At 46.5% G+C, this 15668-nt stretch overlaps 1 protein-coding gene across 1 annotated transcript in view; it reads right to left on the bottom strand.

Moving 5' to 3' along the window:
* Nucleotides 1–12649, bottom strand: part of LOC144169406 (uncharacterized) — a 29973-nt gene extending 17324 nt beyond the window's left edge. Inside the window, exons 1-2 of the mRNA XM_077698528.1 lie at nt 12546–12649; nt 10675–10976 (exon numbers count right to left, since the gene is read on the bottom strand). Of these exons, the coding sequence (XP_077554654.1) occupies nt 10675–10952 (278 nt within the window). The 5' untranslated portion in view covers nt 10953–10976; nt 12546–12649. The remainder of the gene's footprint in view (nt 1–10674; nt 10977–12545) is intronic.
* Between the last annotated feature and the right edge of the window lie 3019 nt (nt 12650–15668).

The following is a 15668-nucleotide window of genomic DNA, read 5'->3' as shown; positions in this document are numbered from 1 at the left end:
AATTCTGGCTTGTGCCCACGGCCCACATGCATGTAGTCGATGCTTATGGCAAAAGCACGCCAACGAGAATTCACTAGCATGTCGGTGCCACTCTGTGCGCATCTTGCTTACTCGCTCGTAGAGCAATGAACGTTACGGCGCAAAAATGGTGACTTCAGTATAGAAAACATCGGCCCAAAACAAAGAAATCAACTTACAACAAAGCATGTACTACCGGTGATTCGAACTTGAGACTTGCTAAATAACCAACCTAGTGCTCCAGATCGCTCAGCCACACCCCAGGGATGCCAAGGGCAAAATAAAAGGTATTTAGTGCGTAGCCAGTTTATATTTTCATTTAGTTTCACATATTTTCATGACTATTTCTTGTATAGCGCTCGTGCAGTAAGCGTCCCCAAATTAGAAAACAAGTAAGCGTCCCCAAATTTCCACAATGTCTTGCCGCCTTGGCCGCTCCTATCGTCCGGACTAGAGGGAACTCTTTTTTCGGACCGAGCAACCCCGCTACTGTGGCAGCATTTGACTCACGGTGGCCTGGGGACTTCGCTCGTTCATTGTTTGCTGCTAAGCTTTCTTACTGGAGCATCAAATGCAAGTGACTTCGCCGCTGCGATGCTACCCAACCGACGAAGTTGACGCCATTATTGGGTGGGGCTTCGGTCGCTTTGCCGCACCCACGTATGGGTTTGGGTGTGTTTGATTGACACGACGACTCGGAGGAAACTTGGGATTCATATTGCACGGCCGACATGAACTCGTGACGCTCGTGGTGGTGGCTGATGCGGCTTGGATCATTTTTAACGGTCAGCGTAGCAAGGTTATATCTATCCCGAAAGATGTTTTTCTTTAGAAGAGGATGAATTTCGAGCTCGTTTTCATCTCTGGAAAGTACTATGCATTGGTTATGCAGTCATCTGCTGCCTGAACCCCTTTGCGACGACTTTGAGGCAGATTTTGTTTCATGACTGCCGAGGAGCAAGTGTTGTGTGGGCTGCGGTTGTGCGCGGCGTGCACCTTCCACAGAAGCGTTGGTAGCGACCGCACCACCGACCACCACCAGTCGACAGTCTGCCGGTATGCGCTCAAAAACATTACTACAGACAAGTTTTCAGATGCATCTCTTGTTCGGGGAGATGTCCCGCGTCTGTGCCCCGTCCGCAGCGCCTCTGATGATGATTGTGGCAGGATGCCCCTAGGGATTGGCCAACCAAAGAAACATCACAAGATAGCTTCGCGTTCAACCACCGTCGTCATGTTCCCGTAGGGGAACCGCTGAAGAAGAGGGAGGAGAAGAAGACAAGAAGGCAAAGCTGCGAAGAGGAGGGCGCGTACGTTGCTTTCAGCATATGCGCCAACGTCAACAACCTTTACCTCACCAACGCTGACGGAGACTACCGATTCTACCACAGAGACGACAGCATCGACAAGAACACAATGGAACCACACGGAACCCCCATGATGCTTCACATCCCCATCAGGGTTCCCCACGGTAAGATATTATTCGCGTTTTTTAGGTGGTTCGACGGAGATGGCTTCCATAGGTTCTACCATGCGTTTATCCGTCTGGAGCCGGAGCCCTTGCTTCTGTCGCGGCACCTCTTTTCCATCGAGTGGCCGTGCTTCAGTCATCGTCTGATAGTGAATCTTTCGATCGGGCCGTTGCATGACTGCGTTTCATTCATCGTCAGCGCGGCAGACAATCTCGCTTGAGGCGCTGCCTGTCACACCAATCTTACTCCATGCTCACACCATTCTTTCGAAAATGCTATTGGCAGGGTAGTATAGAATCAACGGCGCGTACCTGTTATCGGAGGAGATATCTACCCATTCCGAGGAGTTCTGTCCAGCGTCTTCGTAGTCTTGCCGGAAGCAGAGCATGCAAACCTTGTGGAGCGGAGAGTTGAGACCGAAAGTAACAACGTGTGTACGAGATTTCGGCGCACGTTAAAGATCCCTGCAGGTGGTAAAAATAATTCGGAGCTGTCCACTACAGCGCGCCTCATCGCTTGCGTTGCGTCGGCGCGTTAAACTCTACAATGAATGAATGAATGAATCAATCAATCAATCAATCAATCAATCAATCAATCAATCAATCAATCAATCAATCAATCAATCAATCAATCAATCAGAAAGTACGAGCGTGATGCCAGAAGGAAGGTGAAGGGAGAGTGTGGGGTAGGGGATTGGACTCCATAAAAGAAAAGCAAGGACTGTAGAAAGCTTCGTCGAACAAGAGCAATGAAGGGCAAAGCGAAATAAAGGAAACAAATTTGAAAAGCTGTGGTTGTTGTTATTCCTTTCTTCGTAGCACCCCTTATGAAAATGAACTTTTCCTTTCTGTTTACTTTGTGTCTCCTGCATGTTGACTGTGTGGCCTTTCTTTTGACTTTTCCTTTGTGTTACCTCTAGGACATAAGCAGGCTGTGTACTTTTTATAGACTGCCGGATAAACAGCCATGATGTTTTACCTTTATATGTACTATGGTAAAGACAAAGTTTAAATTTCTATACCAAGATTTTATTTCGGATGAGAGGTATAAAACTTTAAAAATGACTTGCTTTCTTCTCTTTCTGAGTTCCGCAATGCTATTGCCCATGTGTGCACTCAAGGCAAAATGAAGTCAAAAGACTTTGGCCTGTTTCCCCTGTGTTGCCTCTAGGACAAAGGCTGTAAGATAGAACTTGAATTTGCTGTCTTAATTCTTCTGTGTGCCGTAATGCTGTTGCTTATGTATGTACTGAAGGCAAAATGAAGTCAAAAGACTGACTTATGTCTTTTGTGTTGCCTCTAGGACACTGGGAGGAAGGATAACTATTTATTGCCTTACATTCTTTTTCTGAAGATTGTGCTTCCTCAAGTAAACATAAAGTCGAACATGTAAGCCTTAATTATACTCGAAAGGTTAAGTTTTTTGGCTTGGCTAGAGATGGTAAGAAACAATGCCGATGGTTTGTGGAAATTCTGCAGCACTGTATACGTTATTTCGTGCTAGTAAGGTCTGATAAATTCGCAGAATTAATATTACCAACTGGTACGTTTGTATGAAACAGTGGCGTAAGAAGGATACATATTGAACGAGGCTGTTCGAAGTGCCTCGTCCCTCCCATTACGAAAAAAAAGTGGGAGGGAGAAGAATATACAGACCACAAAAAATAAAAAGAACACAAAAAGCCGAATAGAAAACGAAGCAATGAAAACAAAAACAACCTAAAAAGTGGCTTCCGATTGTCCTAGTCTGTGTTTTCCTTCAGGGTCGTTGTAAAATGGCTTATCCTTGCAACTAAATGCTGAAGCGGTGTACTGTTTTTTGGGGCAGAGCTTGCGGTAGAAATATATTGCGACAGAAAAAAAAGGGACACAGCCAGACGAGAGCAACAAGAGCAACAACAATGTCAAAATATAACCTAAGGCAGAAAACCTTCAATTAAAACACGGTTAAAAAAAAAACAAAAAGGTCACTGAGCGGGTTTCGAACCACCGCTCTTCCAATCAGTAGGCGAGTACTTAACCTCCAAGCCACCGAAACTTTTTTTTTTTTCTTTATTACCGGTTTCAGACATCACAAAAACGTGCTACAGATAACCAACGCTAGCTTTGCCTAAGCCAGCGTGTTATGTCTAGAAACGGGGCATAGACAACACTTTCTCTACTTCCTGCAGCCACTCGGGTGTACAAGGTTGACCCTTCCACATTTCTACAATGCGATGAACGCTTTCACAGAAATACTGCCTCGCGGGCCGTCCATCAACGTCCGAGTAACGAGCTGCCAATCGAGACCTCCATATTCCGTGGAGGACCAGCAACATCAATAGGTCGTAAGGCACTCCATTATCGTTCTCAACTGCCAGAAACCGTATACCATGAGGATCCAAGGGGAGTTCCTTTTTCAAAGTTCTCTGAAGTACATCCCACAAAAACACCGCATCCCAACAGTCCAAAAATACATGTTCAACAGTTTCCGGCTTCTTGCATAGCCAGCAGTCTGCTCCCCAGGGCACGAACAAACCCTTCTCAAGCATCCACGTTTTAACCGGGAGCACACCAACATGAAGCTTAAAGAAAAACGTTTTAACACCCGGCGGAACAACCATTGCTTTTACACGTTTCAAAACATTTTGTCCTGGTCCACTTCGAAACATAGATCTGTATATTGGCACAGGAAAGCAGATTTCAACGAGATCTTTGTACAACTTCTTCTTCGACACTGAAGTCAAATACTCCATGGAAAAACGCGAACATACAAATTGTGTTGCCTGTACGACTTCCTTTAGATATCCGTGAAGTCCTCCGGTATAACACAAAGATGACGTAATAACAAACTGAGGCAGAAATCTACCTAACCTAACCTGAATTACAGTGCGAAGTAGGGGGTCCTTCACCTCACGCAAAAAATAAAATCTATTAACTACTTGTCGCAGAAAAAGATGCGATAGTGACAAACCACCATCACGCACACGTCTGGAAAGATTAGTTCTACTCGTCCGTTCCCAGGTCGAGCCCCAGATAAAAACAGCACATACACGATGTAACCTTTGTACATTTGCACGCGAACAATGAATAACTTGCAAAACGTACCACAGTTTAGCGAACAGGAACACATTATACACCGTCGCCCGTGCAAACACAGACAACGTTTTACCCTTTCCCTCCCACTTTTCCGCTTTCTCTCGCAACGCCGCTGTCTGGCTTCGCCAGTACGGCTCGCTGTCGCGGTAATTTTCCAGCGGGACACCTAGATACTTCGCAGGCGTAACTTGCCAGCTGACACCTTCAAACACACTGGGTGTCCAGTCCCAGCACCCGTGCCAGAACCCCAGACACTTTTTCCAATTTACGGAACTTCCAGTATATTCACAAAAGGAATTAAGTATTTTAATGGCGCTACTGATACTTTCTCTATCACGGCACAAAAAAGCAATGTCGTCCGCATAGGCAAGTACACGGACCTCACATGCCTGCAACCGAAAGCCTTGAATACTGTTGTTATTTACGCTTGCGCAGAGGGCCTCAATGTATAAACAAAAAAGTAAAGGCGAAAGCGGGCACCCTTGGCGAACCGAACGTGTGACCTTGATTGGACGACACACCGACTTGTTAATAACCAAACTTGTCGAACACCCTTTATAAGCCATTTGTACACCCCCCACTATTATTCTTCCCAAGTTTACTTGTCCCAAGATGCTAAAAAGCATTTCATGAGAGACTTTATCAAAGGCCTTTTCGAGGTCTATTTGGAGCATGGCTACAATTAAGTCCATACTGTCACAACATTCTAGGATGCTTCTGGCTGCGTGTATATTACTTGTTATAGATCTTCCTTTTATACCACATGTTTGGTGCTCCCCCACTATATCTGTTATCACCATCTGTAACCTCCCTGCTAGAATTTTCATTAATATTTTATAATCGACGTTAGTTAACGTGATTGGCCTATACGCTGTGACATGTAGAAACAACATGTAGGGAACAAACTGGAAAACTAAGAAAACGAAGCAAGTAATTGCGAAACGTAAGAACATGAAAGTGTCAAGTACGGCGGATCGGATTTAATTGGCCGAGCTTTCTAAAACTATTTAACATAAGTAAAACAAACTACATTCGTGCGATAACATGGCAGTGATTGAGGAAACGCTGCAAATAGGGGGAAGCTTGAAAGCAACTCAGAGAAAACTAGCCATCGGCAAAGGCAAGGTGCACGCACTCAGAGAAGAGCAGTGTAGCATTACGCCCAACTTGTACGAGATAATAAAGGTAGCAGAACGACTCTACACCATGCTCTGTTCCAGCGATGTTACACAATGGGAAACTACTGAAACTACAAGCTCAACTTGCGATGTCCCACTAGTAACGAAAGAGGAAGTTGGAAAGGCTCTCAAAGGCATGAAACTAGGAAAAGCTGCAGCTGACGATGGCATAACCGTGGATCCTTTGAAGGAGGGAAGAGATATTGTACTGGGAAAGCTTGCTTTACTTTTTTCGGAATTCCTGAAGACTAAAAAAAGTTCCCATGGCCTGAAAAAACACTACCCTTATTTTGATTCATCAGAAGAGAGATCACAAAGAGCTCAAGAATTACAGACTCATCAGCCGACTCTCAGTCGTTTACAAGCTGTTTACCAAAGTTATATTTAGCCGCACAGGTGACAGCCTGGATTCCCAACAACCTACCGAGCAGGCTGGGTTTAGGAAAGGGCCCTCAACACTGGATCGCGTCCATGTCGTCAATCAAGTGATTAAAAATCCGCAGAGTACACAAAACCCCTTTACATAAGATTTATAGATTTTGGGAAAGCGCTTGGTTCTGTACTCAACGCAGCCGTTCAAGAAGTACTAAAAGGCTAGACAATAGAGGAAACCTGCATAAGACTTCTAGAAGACACATATAATGAATACACGGGCCGGATAACACTCCACATGCAAAGCGCTAAATTTACGATCGAAAAGGGAGTAAGACAGGGAGATACCATCTCGCCAAAACTATTCACAGCGTGTCTGGAGTGGCTATTGAGAAAGCTAGACTGGGGAAACAATGGATTAAGGATAAACACGAAATACATGAACCATTTCAGATTTGCGGACGATATAGTCTTGCTGGGTGAGACTACAGAACACATGAAAACAATGCTTGAGGAACTACAATCAGAAACCACGGCAATGGGGCTAAAAATAAACATGAATAAGTATAAAATAACGATGAATAAGCGTACCAAAAACGACCTCTTAGCTCTTAGCTTAGGAAACGACGCGCTAGAAAAAAAGGATATAGTTACTGTGGTACCGGGGTTCTTGCACCCGGCTGCGGTCCCCCAGAAAGACTCTGAGCCCCCTCAATCACACCTTTACTGGGAGTCCCGGTCCGCCAAGGTCCACTACTCAGCCGATCCGGATGCGCACACCTCGCCCAGCCGAGTCCGCCATGTTCTAACCTCGCTCATCTCGAGCCACACCTTCGTCCTCACCCGGCACATGTCCATCCCGTGGGATTGTCCGCCGCCACTATTGCCGGGTTCCCACACTACCTAACACAGATGTTTGTTGCTGACCCCAACCATGAGAGAAATCCGCCGCACAATAGGTATGGGTTGGGGAAAGTACCAGGAGAGCACCCCCAATCATCGAAAGTAAGCTACCACCGTCACTGAAAAGCAACATCTACAATCCGTGCATACTGTCGGTAATGAGACATGGAGCGGAAACTTCGCACTTTACTAAACAACCAGAATGCAAACTTAGGTCGGCTCAACGGGCGAACGAATAATGTTAGGAATAGGACTCAGGGACAGATAACGAGCTACCTGGATAAGAGAAGAAACTGGAGCAGAAGATATGATAGTTCAAATAAAGAAAAAGAAATGGCATTGGGCTGGCCATGTAGTGAGACGAACCGAAAACCGGCAGACAATTAGGGTAACAGTGGATAGCAAGATATGGGTCTAGAAGAAGGGGAAGGCCAATAATCCGGTGGAGGGATGAAATAAGGGAATTCGGGGGTAAGCTGTACTCCAGCAGCGCAGGACAGGAGTGGTTGGAGGTCAATGCGACAGGCCTTCGTCCTGCAGTGGACCTGGATAGGCTGATGGTGATGATTAAAAATGACGAAACCCGACTGTCTGTCAGAAACGCTTGGCGTGTCACACTTTTACTGCGTACGAAAATGATATTAATAAAATGAAACACACCACTATTGAACTACTATTGAATGCAAAACGGATAATTAAACAAACAGCGCTGGGTGTATAGCGCTTTATGGGGATGCACAGAGTCGTAAAGAGGTCTATAAAAGAATTCTTCGGGGCCTGAGACTGCTGAGGTAATTTGAACGCAAAAGTATTATGACTTCCGTTGGCACTGTACGCCGTTGGCACTTTGGTTTTGTTGGGGTGCGTGCATGGTGTACCCGGCTCAGCAGACGCAGAAACTTGCGGAACACAGTATGTCGAAGCAGTTTCTATCGCGACGCACGGTGCGAGTAACACCAACAGCTTCCATGTGCATAAAGCAGACTGGCGGCTTCCCCTGGTCCGCTATTAAATTACGAGTCTCGCTCATTCAAGGGTCCACGAGGGGATCGCTCTCGTTTTTTGTTCATTGTCTTTTATTTCATCGCATCAAATGAATTTTTTGTTCGAAGATTGTGGTTCACGCCCGCAAGAAAAATTTGGGAGCCATCCGTTGCTACTAACGCCGGTTTTTTCGCCACGTAGGCCTAATAACCTTTCACCTTAACAAAAAGCCCTTCTGTGCTATCATTGCTTGAAAGCAGACATCTTTTTTTGCCCCTACTAATGTCTTCTCAGCAATAAAGTACTACTTCCAACTTTGCATAGTGTATTCGTAATTAATTCATCACGAAAGACACAAAAAAATGACACCACCTTCCCGCGAGGGAACCCTGAGTTGATGCGAAGCATCTCGGAGGTTCCGAAACGTTCACGAGTTTGGGTATCCAAATAATGGAAAATGACGGAACTCCGCACGGCGCAGCGTGACTCAACCGAAGCAGCAACTGAGGGAGCGGCGCGCGGACCGGGTTTATTATATAGAGCAGATGGAGTGGAGAGGAGGAGATGAGAGAGGAGACGCGCATGCGCGCTTAACGCTCAGCTGCGGTGATGAGTAGCGCGCGCGCTATCGAACAGCTGGCGTGGAGAGGGGGAGAGGCGCTCGCGCTATAGCACAGCTGACGTGGAGAGAGGGAGAGGAGGAGAAGCGCGCGCGCTATCGCACATCTGGTGGGGAGAGGGGGAGAGGTGCGGACACACGGACGACGGAGCCGAGAGCAAGAGATGCTTTGCATCTAAAAGCAAATTAACTCCCAGGTAGAAATTGTCGCATTAATTTCAGCTGCTCTACTATACACCAAGCTCGTTTAAATTAGGCTTCACTACTACGCGCACGTACATCCCTTAGGAGACAATTTTCTTTGGGCGCCCCAAAATCAGTCTGATACCGAAGTAGGAAGACCATAGGGTCTTTTATTGATTGATTTCCCTTAGCGCAATGCGTCCTTCCCCTTAAGTGTGGGCTTCATGAATTGGCACTAGTGTACTGCTAGAAAGAAATGTTTATTGGCAATACCTTCTAACTTCCCGCGCCTGCTACGGAGCCTCGTGTTTTGACCTCACTCAGGCTCAAACCAAACAACTAGAGGCGTTGCACCGAGCATCCATGCGTGTTATTACGGGCCTTCCTTGGCACGCGCGAGTAGAAGAGATCCATCGTTTCTCTCGTCTTCCTGCAATAGCTGCGACTATCGAAGAGCGGAGGCGTAATCACTCAAGGCGCCGCACATGGACTCTTTCTGGTCAACGTTTACTATTGCTGGACTCCCCCGTGCACCATATCGACTTGCCAAACATTCCTCCAAAGATTCCATCATGGGAGGATGAAAATGTGTGCCTGCTCAATCCTACTACCCGAAAGATTACCAAAGCGTCCCACGCTTTCCAGCGATCCGCTCAGGCTGCCCATGCCGATGCCGATCCTGGGGCCATTTTCACAGACGCCTCCTGGGATTCTACCACCCACCGCGCAGGCATTGTTTTCTACCACCCTCAATGTGACGTGCGCCGTGGCCTGGTGCTCCAGTACAATGATCAGGAGTGCCCCACGTCTTGTGAACTGGAGTTGCGCGCTATTCACATGGCCCTGGACTTTTTATCGCAACAAGAGCCTCAAGGCGCCTTTCACCCAGGGAAGCGCCTCACCATTTACACAGATTCCCTTCAGGCCATCAAAAAACTACAGCAGATTCCACGGCACGGCGCCTAACTCATCAAATTAAGAGCAGTTGCCGTGCACTTTCCGTACAAAACAATGTGGACGTACATGTGACCTGGGTTCCCGGACACGCGGGCGACTTCGGAAATGAGACTGCTCACGCTTTGGCGAGCGCGCTTCTCAACTCCCGCTCGCCGTCGCTAGAACACGGGTTCACTACCGCCCGTCCACTCCAGGACCCCGACGACCAGCGTGACGTCCTGAAGCAACGCGGACGGCAAGTGCTCCTCGCATCGGTACCTCTTGACCCCCATCCATTGCCGAGCGGACTGCCGCGGGCTGCCAAGGTTTTTATCCATAAGGCTCGAGCTGGAGCGGCACTCACCGATGATGTCATTGCTAAATGGCGAGCCTACATCCCTCGTCATGGACGCCAGCAACCTGAAGATACTGAGCCCTCCCATTCGAACGTCACCTGTCGAACATGCGACCTGGGGGTCCGCCCCGCTATGCAGCATCTTGTATGGGAGTGTCCCGGACTTGAGGCTATTCGCGCGCGCCATCGCCACCAAGTTCCGACGTACGAGTACTGGATCTCGCCACCGCAGCACACGCACGCAGCCCGAGTCCTGCGTTCACTCTGGGACTTCGCACGCGAGGCTGACATTCTGAGCCGGACTTAATTTTACCCCCTCCTCTTCCGCCCTACCATTCTTATAGGCCTCTGAGCCAGCCCTTTCCCTAGTAAAGTTACATCTATCTATCTATTGGCAATACAAGGGGCCTGATATCAAAGTATGATAGCCCAAGCTTACGCCATTGTTCATCCCCAACATGCCGCACTTCGAATCTCCGAGAAAAGAGCTTCAACCTTGCGTTAACTCCGAACCTTATTACTCGTTTTATAAAAATTGTATGGCGCCTTTAATGACCGGCCATTCTACAGTACTCGCCTGACTTGGTTGATCCTAAGGTAGACCACGGGGGGTTTCACTTGGGCAACGGCGGCCAGCGAGGCCCTCAGCCTGTCGGTGCTCTGCACCCGCTCGCAGTACAGGTCGAGCGCTTTGCTCTTGGCCATGCACTCGCACGAGGGCCCCATCTGATGCCGAGAAGGGCACATCAACCAAGGAAACCGCTGCCCCGACGACGATGTCCCTGCCGTGGCCGCCAGCAGAAGCAGGGCCGCCACCGGCCACGTCCTCCACCGAACCTCGTCTCCTCTTTCCATAGTCGCCCAGTGCTGGGGCCACTCCTGAGGATGACGTAACAAAATTATAGGGGCACTGTAGCATTTTTTCGTGCTTAGAACAGGAAGCCTGGAGCGGTATTGCGGCGGATACCATTTATATACACGCCCACACGGCAGCCACTCTGTTTTACCACCCTTTAATCGCTTTAATACTTCGCTTTAATACACCCTTTCATACTTCCATTTTAATCAACCTTAATCCACATTAGACAATTTTAGTCCACATTAATGTACCACAATCAGTTTTAATCTACCTGAGTGCCACCCTAATTCAATTTAATCCATCCTAATTTATGTCAATCCCCCTGAACTGATCATCACTATTCTTAATCAACCCGAATTTCTGCCTTAATCCATCTCTATCCCCCTTAATCGCACCTTACTAAGCATAACTTTGAATTTATAATCAATTCAAGTCTTTTTTTCTTTTACTCCACCTTAATGCATCCTAATTCATCTTCATTCATATTATTCTCACTTTACTACTCATTACTATCAATTGCTGAACACTCATTAACAAACTTCCGTAATCATAAGCATCTACACACGGCTGGCAAGCTTTTGTTCACTTCCTGGGTTCCTTGAATCAATTGCGTTTCCGCATCATTCGCGTAAACGCCGGGATCATTCGAGGTCAACCTCCCACTGAGATGCAATCAGGCTTTCGCCTTAATAAAGAACACACTGAGGACCAGGTAGCTCAGGCACGTGCCTTCACCATCTTAAAACTATCTCGCTCATATCAGGTGTGAGAAAAGTCCCAGAGCACATCATCCATTTTCGCCTCACGAATCATCTCACCTCTACTAATTCTCCTCTCCACTCCATGATTGGCCTTAGATAGGATTGCCCACACAAGATATTCTTCTTCAACTATCCAGGGAAGTAATTACCTTTCCTTCAAAGCCGGACGTGACAGCTATACTTGCCATAGACCTCACAAAGGCATCTGACCGGATATCAAACACGCCAATCTTGCAAGGGCTGGCAACAGCATCCCCTCGAGACCGCTCTCAGAATTACCTCAGTGACTCCCTCACGTCTCCCACTGCAACTATAAAGGCTAGACACGTCACACCAGACGTTGAACTTCCCTCAGTTGGCACTCCACAGGGCGCCGTACAGTGTCCGCTGCTGTTTAATCTCACCCTTCTCACAATCCCCAAGAGGCTAGAAAGAATCTCTCACCTTCCCTTCAGCCTTTACGAGGACGACTATACTCTCTGGGAAACAAGCGGTAGCGATGCCCTCATAGAAAAAACCCTATAAGCTGGTGCACAGGTGGTTGTCGAGGGCGGTCGTCCAGCAGGTCTAACCTATTCAACAGAAAAATCTCGGCTCCTTCGTCTACGCGCGAAGCGTCGATCGGAAGCCCCCCGGACATAAAAATTCAGATTTGGACCAGCACCATCCAAACGCTTGAAAGCATAAAAATTCTTGGTCTCCTCACACATCACAACAGAGCAAACACTCAATTGTATAGCTAATTACAACGCATGTAAACCAAAGCTATCGGTGCTGCGCGAAAGCACAGGCCACTAATCCGTTCATCTTCACTATGAAGGTACTCACTGTTCTCGCCAGCTAGCTCCTGGCGGCTTTCCTGCCTGCTTGCGCCGGACAAACGCCGTATCCCGCCCCCAACAACTCTGTGAATGGCTCCCACAACTGGCGCCATCCCTGAAGCGATCTGCACTTCACCGCACCGCCGCCAGATGTCTCGATCTACGATCCAGCCTGGCCATCCCGTCAAAGCAAACTTCAACGTCACCGACTATAAGAAAGTGCCACCCGTCTTCGCCGCTCTGTGGGCTCGGTATCTGTGCGAAAGCACAGGCTACTAATCCGTTCATCTTCACTGTGCAGGTTGGTAACACGCAGGTTATCTTTTGGGAAAAATCAAATAATTATTTTCTAGTACAGCTGCCGAGCCCGCAGCGCTGTGTTGTTATTATTGTCGAATGTATTCAAGTGCTGTGGTCGTTACTGCTTTTGGGAGGGGATATTGAAACTAACCCGGGGCTTCTACATACCATAGATACTGCGCTCACCGAGCTAAAAAACCTGTCTGCAGCACAAACCAAATTAATTTCCGTACTTCAAACTGTTAAATATCATCTGCGATCAACAGACGCAGCAATAAACGATATGCGCAAGCGTCTGACTAACCTGGAAACGCATTACTGTCGGCTTTCAGGCATGCGCAGAGAACTAGATGACACGAAAACTTTAACCGCTTAAATCACCCAGCATTACCACAACGTTCAATCCCGTGCAGACGATAGCAAAAACCCTTCACGCCGAAATAGCCTGATATTTTATGGTATTCCTGATCCCAATCTCAAAGAATCCTTTGCCGATTCAGAGGCAACAGTCATGCGTTGTATTACTGAAAACCTTGAATAAGAAATACATCCTTCCCATGTAGAACGCGCACACCACCTTGGGCACCATGACCGCGTACGCGCTGTAATTGTAAAATTCAGCTCGTTTAGGGTCAAACAATCGATCTTGTTGGAAGGGAACAAATTCAAAGACACTAACGACAGCGTTGGTGAGGATTTTTCGCCTGCCGTACGAAATGCCCGAAGACATTTTGTGACTTTCGCCAAATCAAAATCTGCAGCATTTAAGTTGAGCTTCAAGACTTTGTTCATCGGTTCTAAACATTACTTCTTTGATAAATCCTCACAGACAGTGAAGGAAGTAACCTAGCAAGCACTGCGTCGTCCATTATCATCAAGCAATCCCCAGCCATCGCCTAAAATTAGGGTGTCTCTTTCCGTAATCTTCACCAACATTCGCAGTTTCATTTCAAAACGTGAAGTCGTCTCTAATCTGGTTTCATCATCCAGTAGCAACATGCTTTTTTTAACGGAAACATGGCTTAATAGCGACGTAAATGATCAGGAAGTTCTGGCTGACTTGCCAAATTTTCAGATCTTCCGTAAGGAACGGGACGGCAGGATTGGAGGAGGGGTGCTCTTTGCTGTTAGCGAGGACCTACCAGCAACTTTGGTGAATCTTTCTTCCGACTTGGAGATGATATGGATAAAATATCAAGCTGTACCACAATCAGTTTTAATTGGCGTATGCTCCGGCCTCCACATAGGAATCCTGATTTCTCCGGCAAGCTTAATTCTGTGCTAAATAAACTTTCAACAAAGTACCCTGATGACCATATTATCTTTTTTGGCGATTTTAATTTCTCGAATATTGACTGGCCTAATCTCACTGTTAACGAGGACTACACAGTGAGGTGAGTGAATTTGTTAATGTTTGTCTAAATTTCAACCTAGCTCAAGTTGTCACCAAGCCAACCATCGTAACCCAAGGCTGTGAAAGCATATTAGACCTAATACTAACCTGCGTTTCTGAAAGCGTAACATCTGTTTCCTATTGGCCAGAAATAAGCGACCACAAAGTAATTCAAGCAGACATTTTAATCATTCCTCCAAAACAACGAAACGCCAAAAAGACCATACGACTATATGATAAAGGTAATTACGCTGCTATAAATAACGAATTAAACCATTTTCTTCCAATATTCAAAGCAAATTTTCATTTTCGCTCAGAGCATGATAAGTGGGAGATATTTAAGGATGTGATATACTGGTCGAAAAATTCATCCCTAAGCTCAGTTTCCATGCCAGTTCCCAAAACGCTCAAATGATTAGAAAATAGGAAAAAACGTCTTTTTCTCTCCGCCAAGCAGCAGAATAATTAAATGCACGGTTAAAATATTATGCTGGTGAAAAAGCTTACCTAACAGCTAAAAGCTTACCCAACGCTAAGCATTCTTTTTTTTTTTTTTTTTTTGAAACCGGCTTAGCGAAATTGCTTACTAGTAACCCTAGGAAATTTTGGGAGGTCATAAATCCCAACCACTCGTGCACTGTTACTCTTACCGATGAAGCAGGTGACATGGCCACTGAATCTGAATGTGCCGATATGTTTAACAGAGCTTTAACATCTGTTTTTAGCAAAGAAACTGACGCTCCACCCCCGCCACAGCCTACTGTAGTCAGCACTGTCATGCCACCAATCCTTTTTCTAGAACCAGAATTTCCGCAATCATTGACAAACTTAAATTACCTTCATCATCAGGTACACGCAACATAAATTCGAAATTTCTAAAGAACACTCAACAGATATGTGCAACCATTTTGTGCCTAATTTACTGGCAGTCTCTTTTCACGGGGCAGCTTCATGTTGACTGGAAACATGAAAATATCACCCCAATATTCAAATCAGGTATAAGAAAGTCACCCTTGAATTATCGACCCATATCATTAACCAGCATCCTATGCAAAATCATCGAATATGTCATCTACACCCGGATCATAAACTTCCTAGATTCAAATAACTTTTTCAATTCCGCGCAGCACGGGTTTTGCAAAGGTTTCTCGTGCGAGGCTCACCTAGCTATGTTTTCGCACGATTTGCATATTAACTTGGATTCTAACGCGCAGACTGACGCCATATTTCCGGACTTCGCGAAAGCGTTCGATAAAGTACCCCATAAACACTTTATGTACAAACTTTCCCGGTTAAACCTATACCCGGATGTCCTAAAGTGGATCCGTGAATTTTAAGTAACCGCACTCAAGCTGTCTTTATTAACAAGGCTACCTCTACTTCCCTTCTGGTAACATCCGGTGTCCCGCAGGGGTCAGTTCAGGGTCCCCTTTTGTT

This window comes from Haemaphysalis longicornis, unplaced genomic scaffold, assembly GCF_048455015.1.
Source record: "Haemaphysalis longicornis isolate Haplotype H1 unplaced genomic scaffold, Haemaphysalis longicornis Haplotype H1 scaffold_2, whole genome shotgun sequence".
Classification (NCBI taxonomy): Eukaryota; Metazoa; Arthropoda; class Arachnida; order Ixodida; family Ixodidae; genus Haemaphysalis; species Haemaphysalis longicornis.
This window is presented reverse-complemented; position numbering and strand designations above follow the sequence as displayed.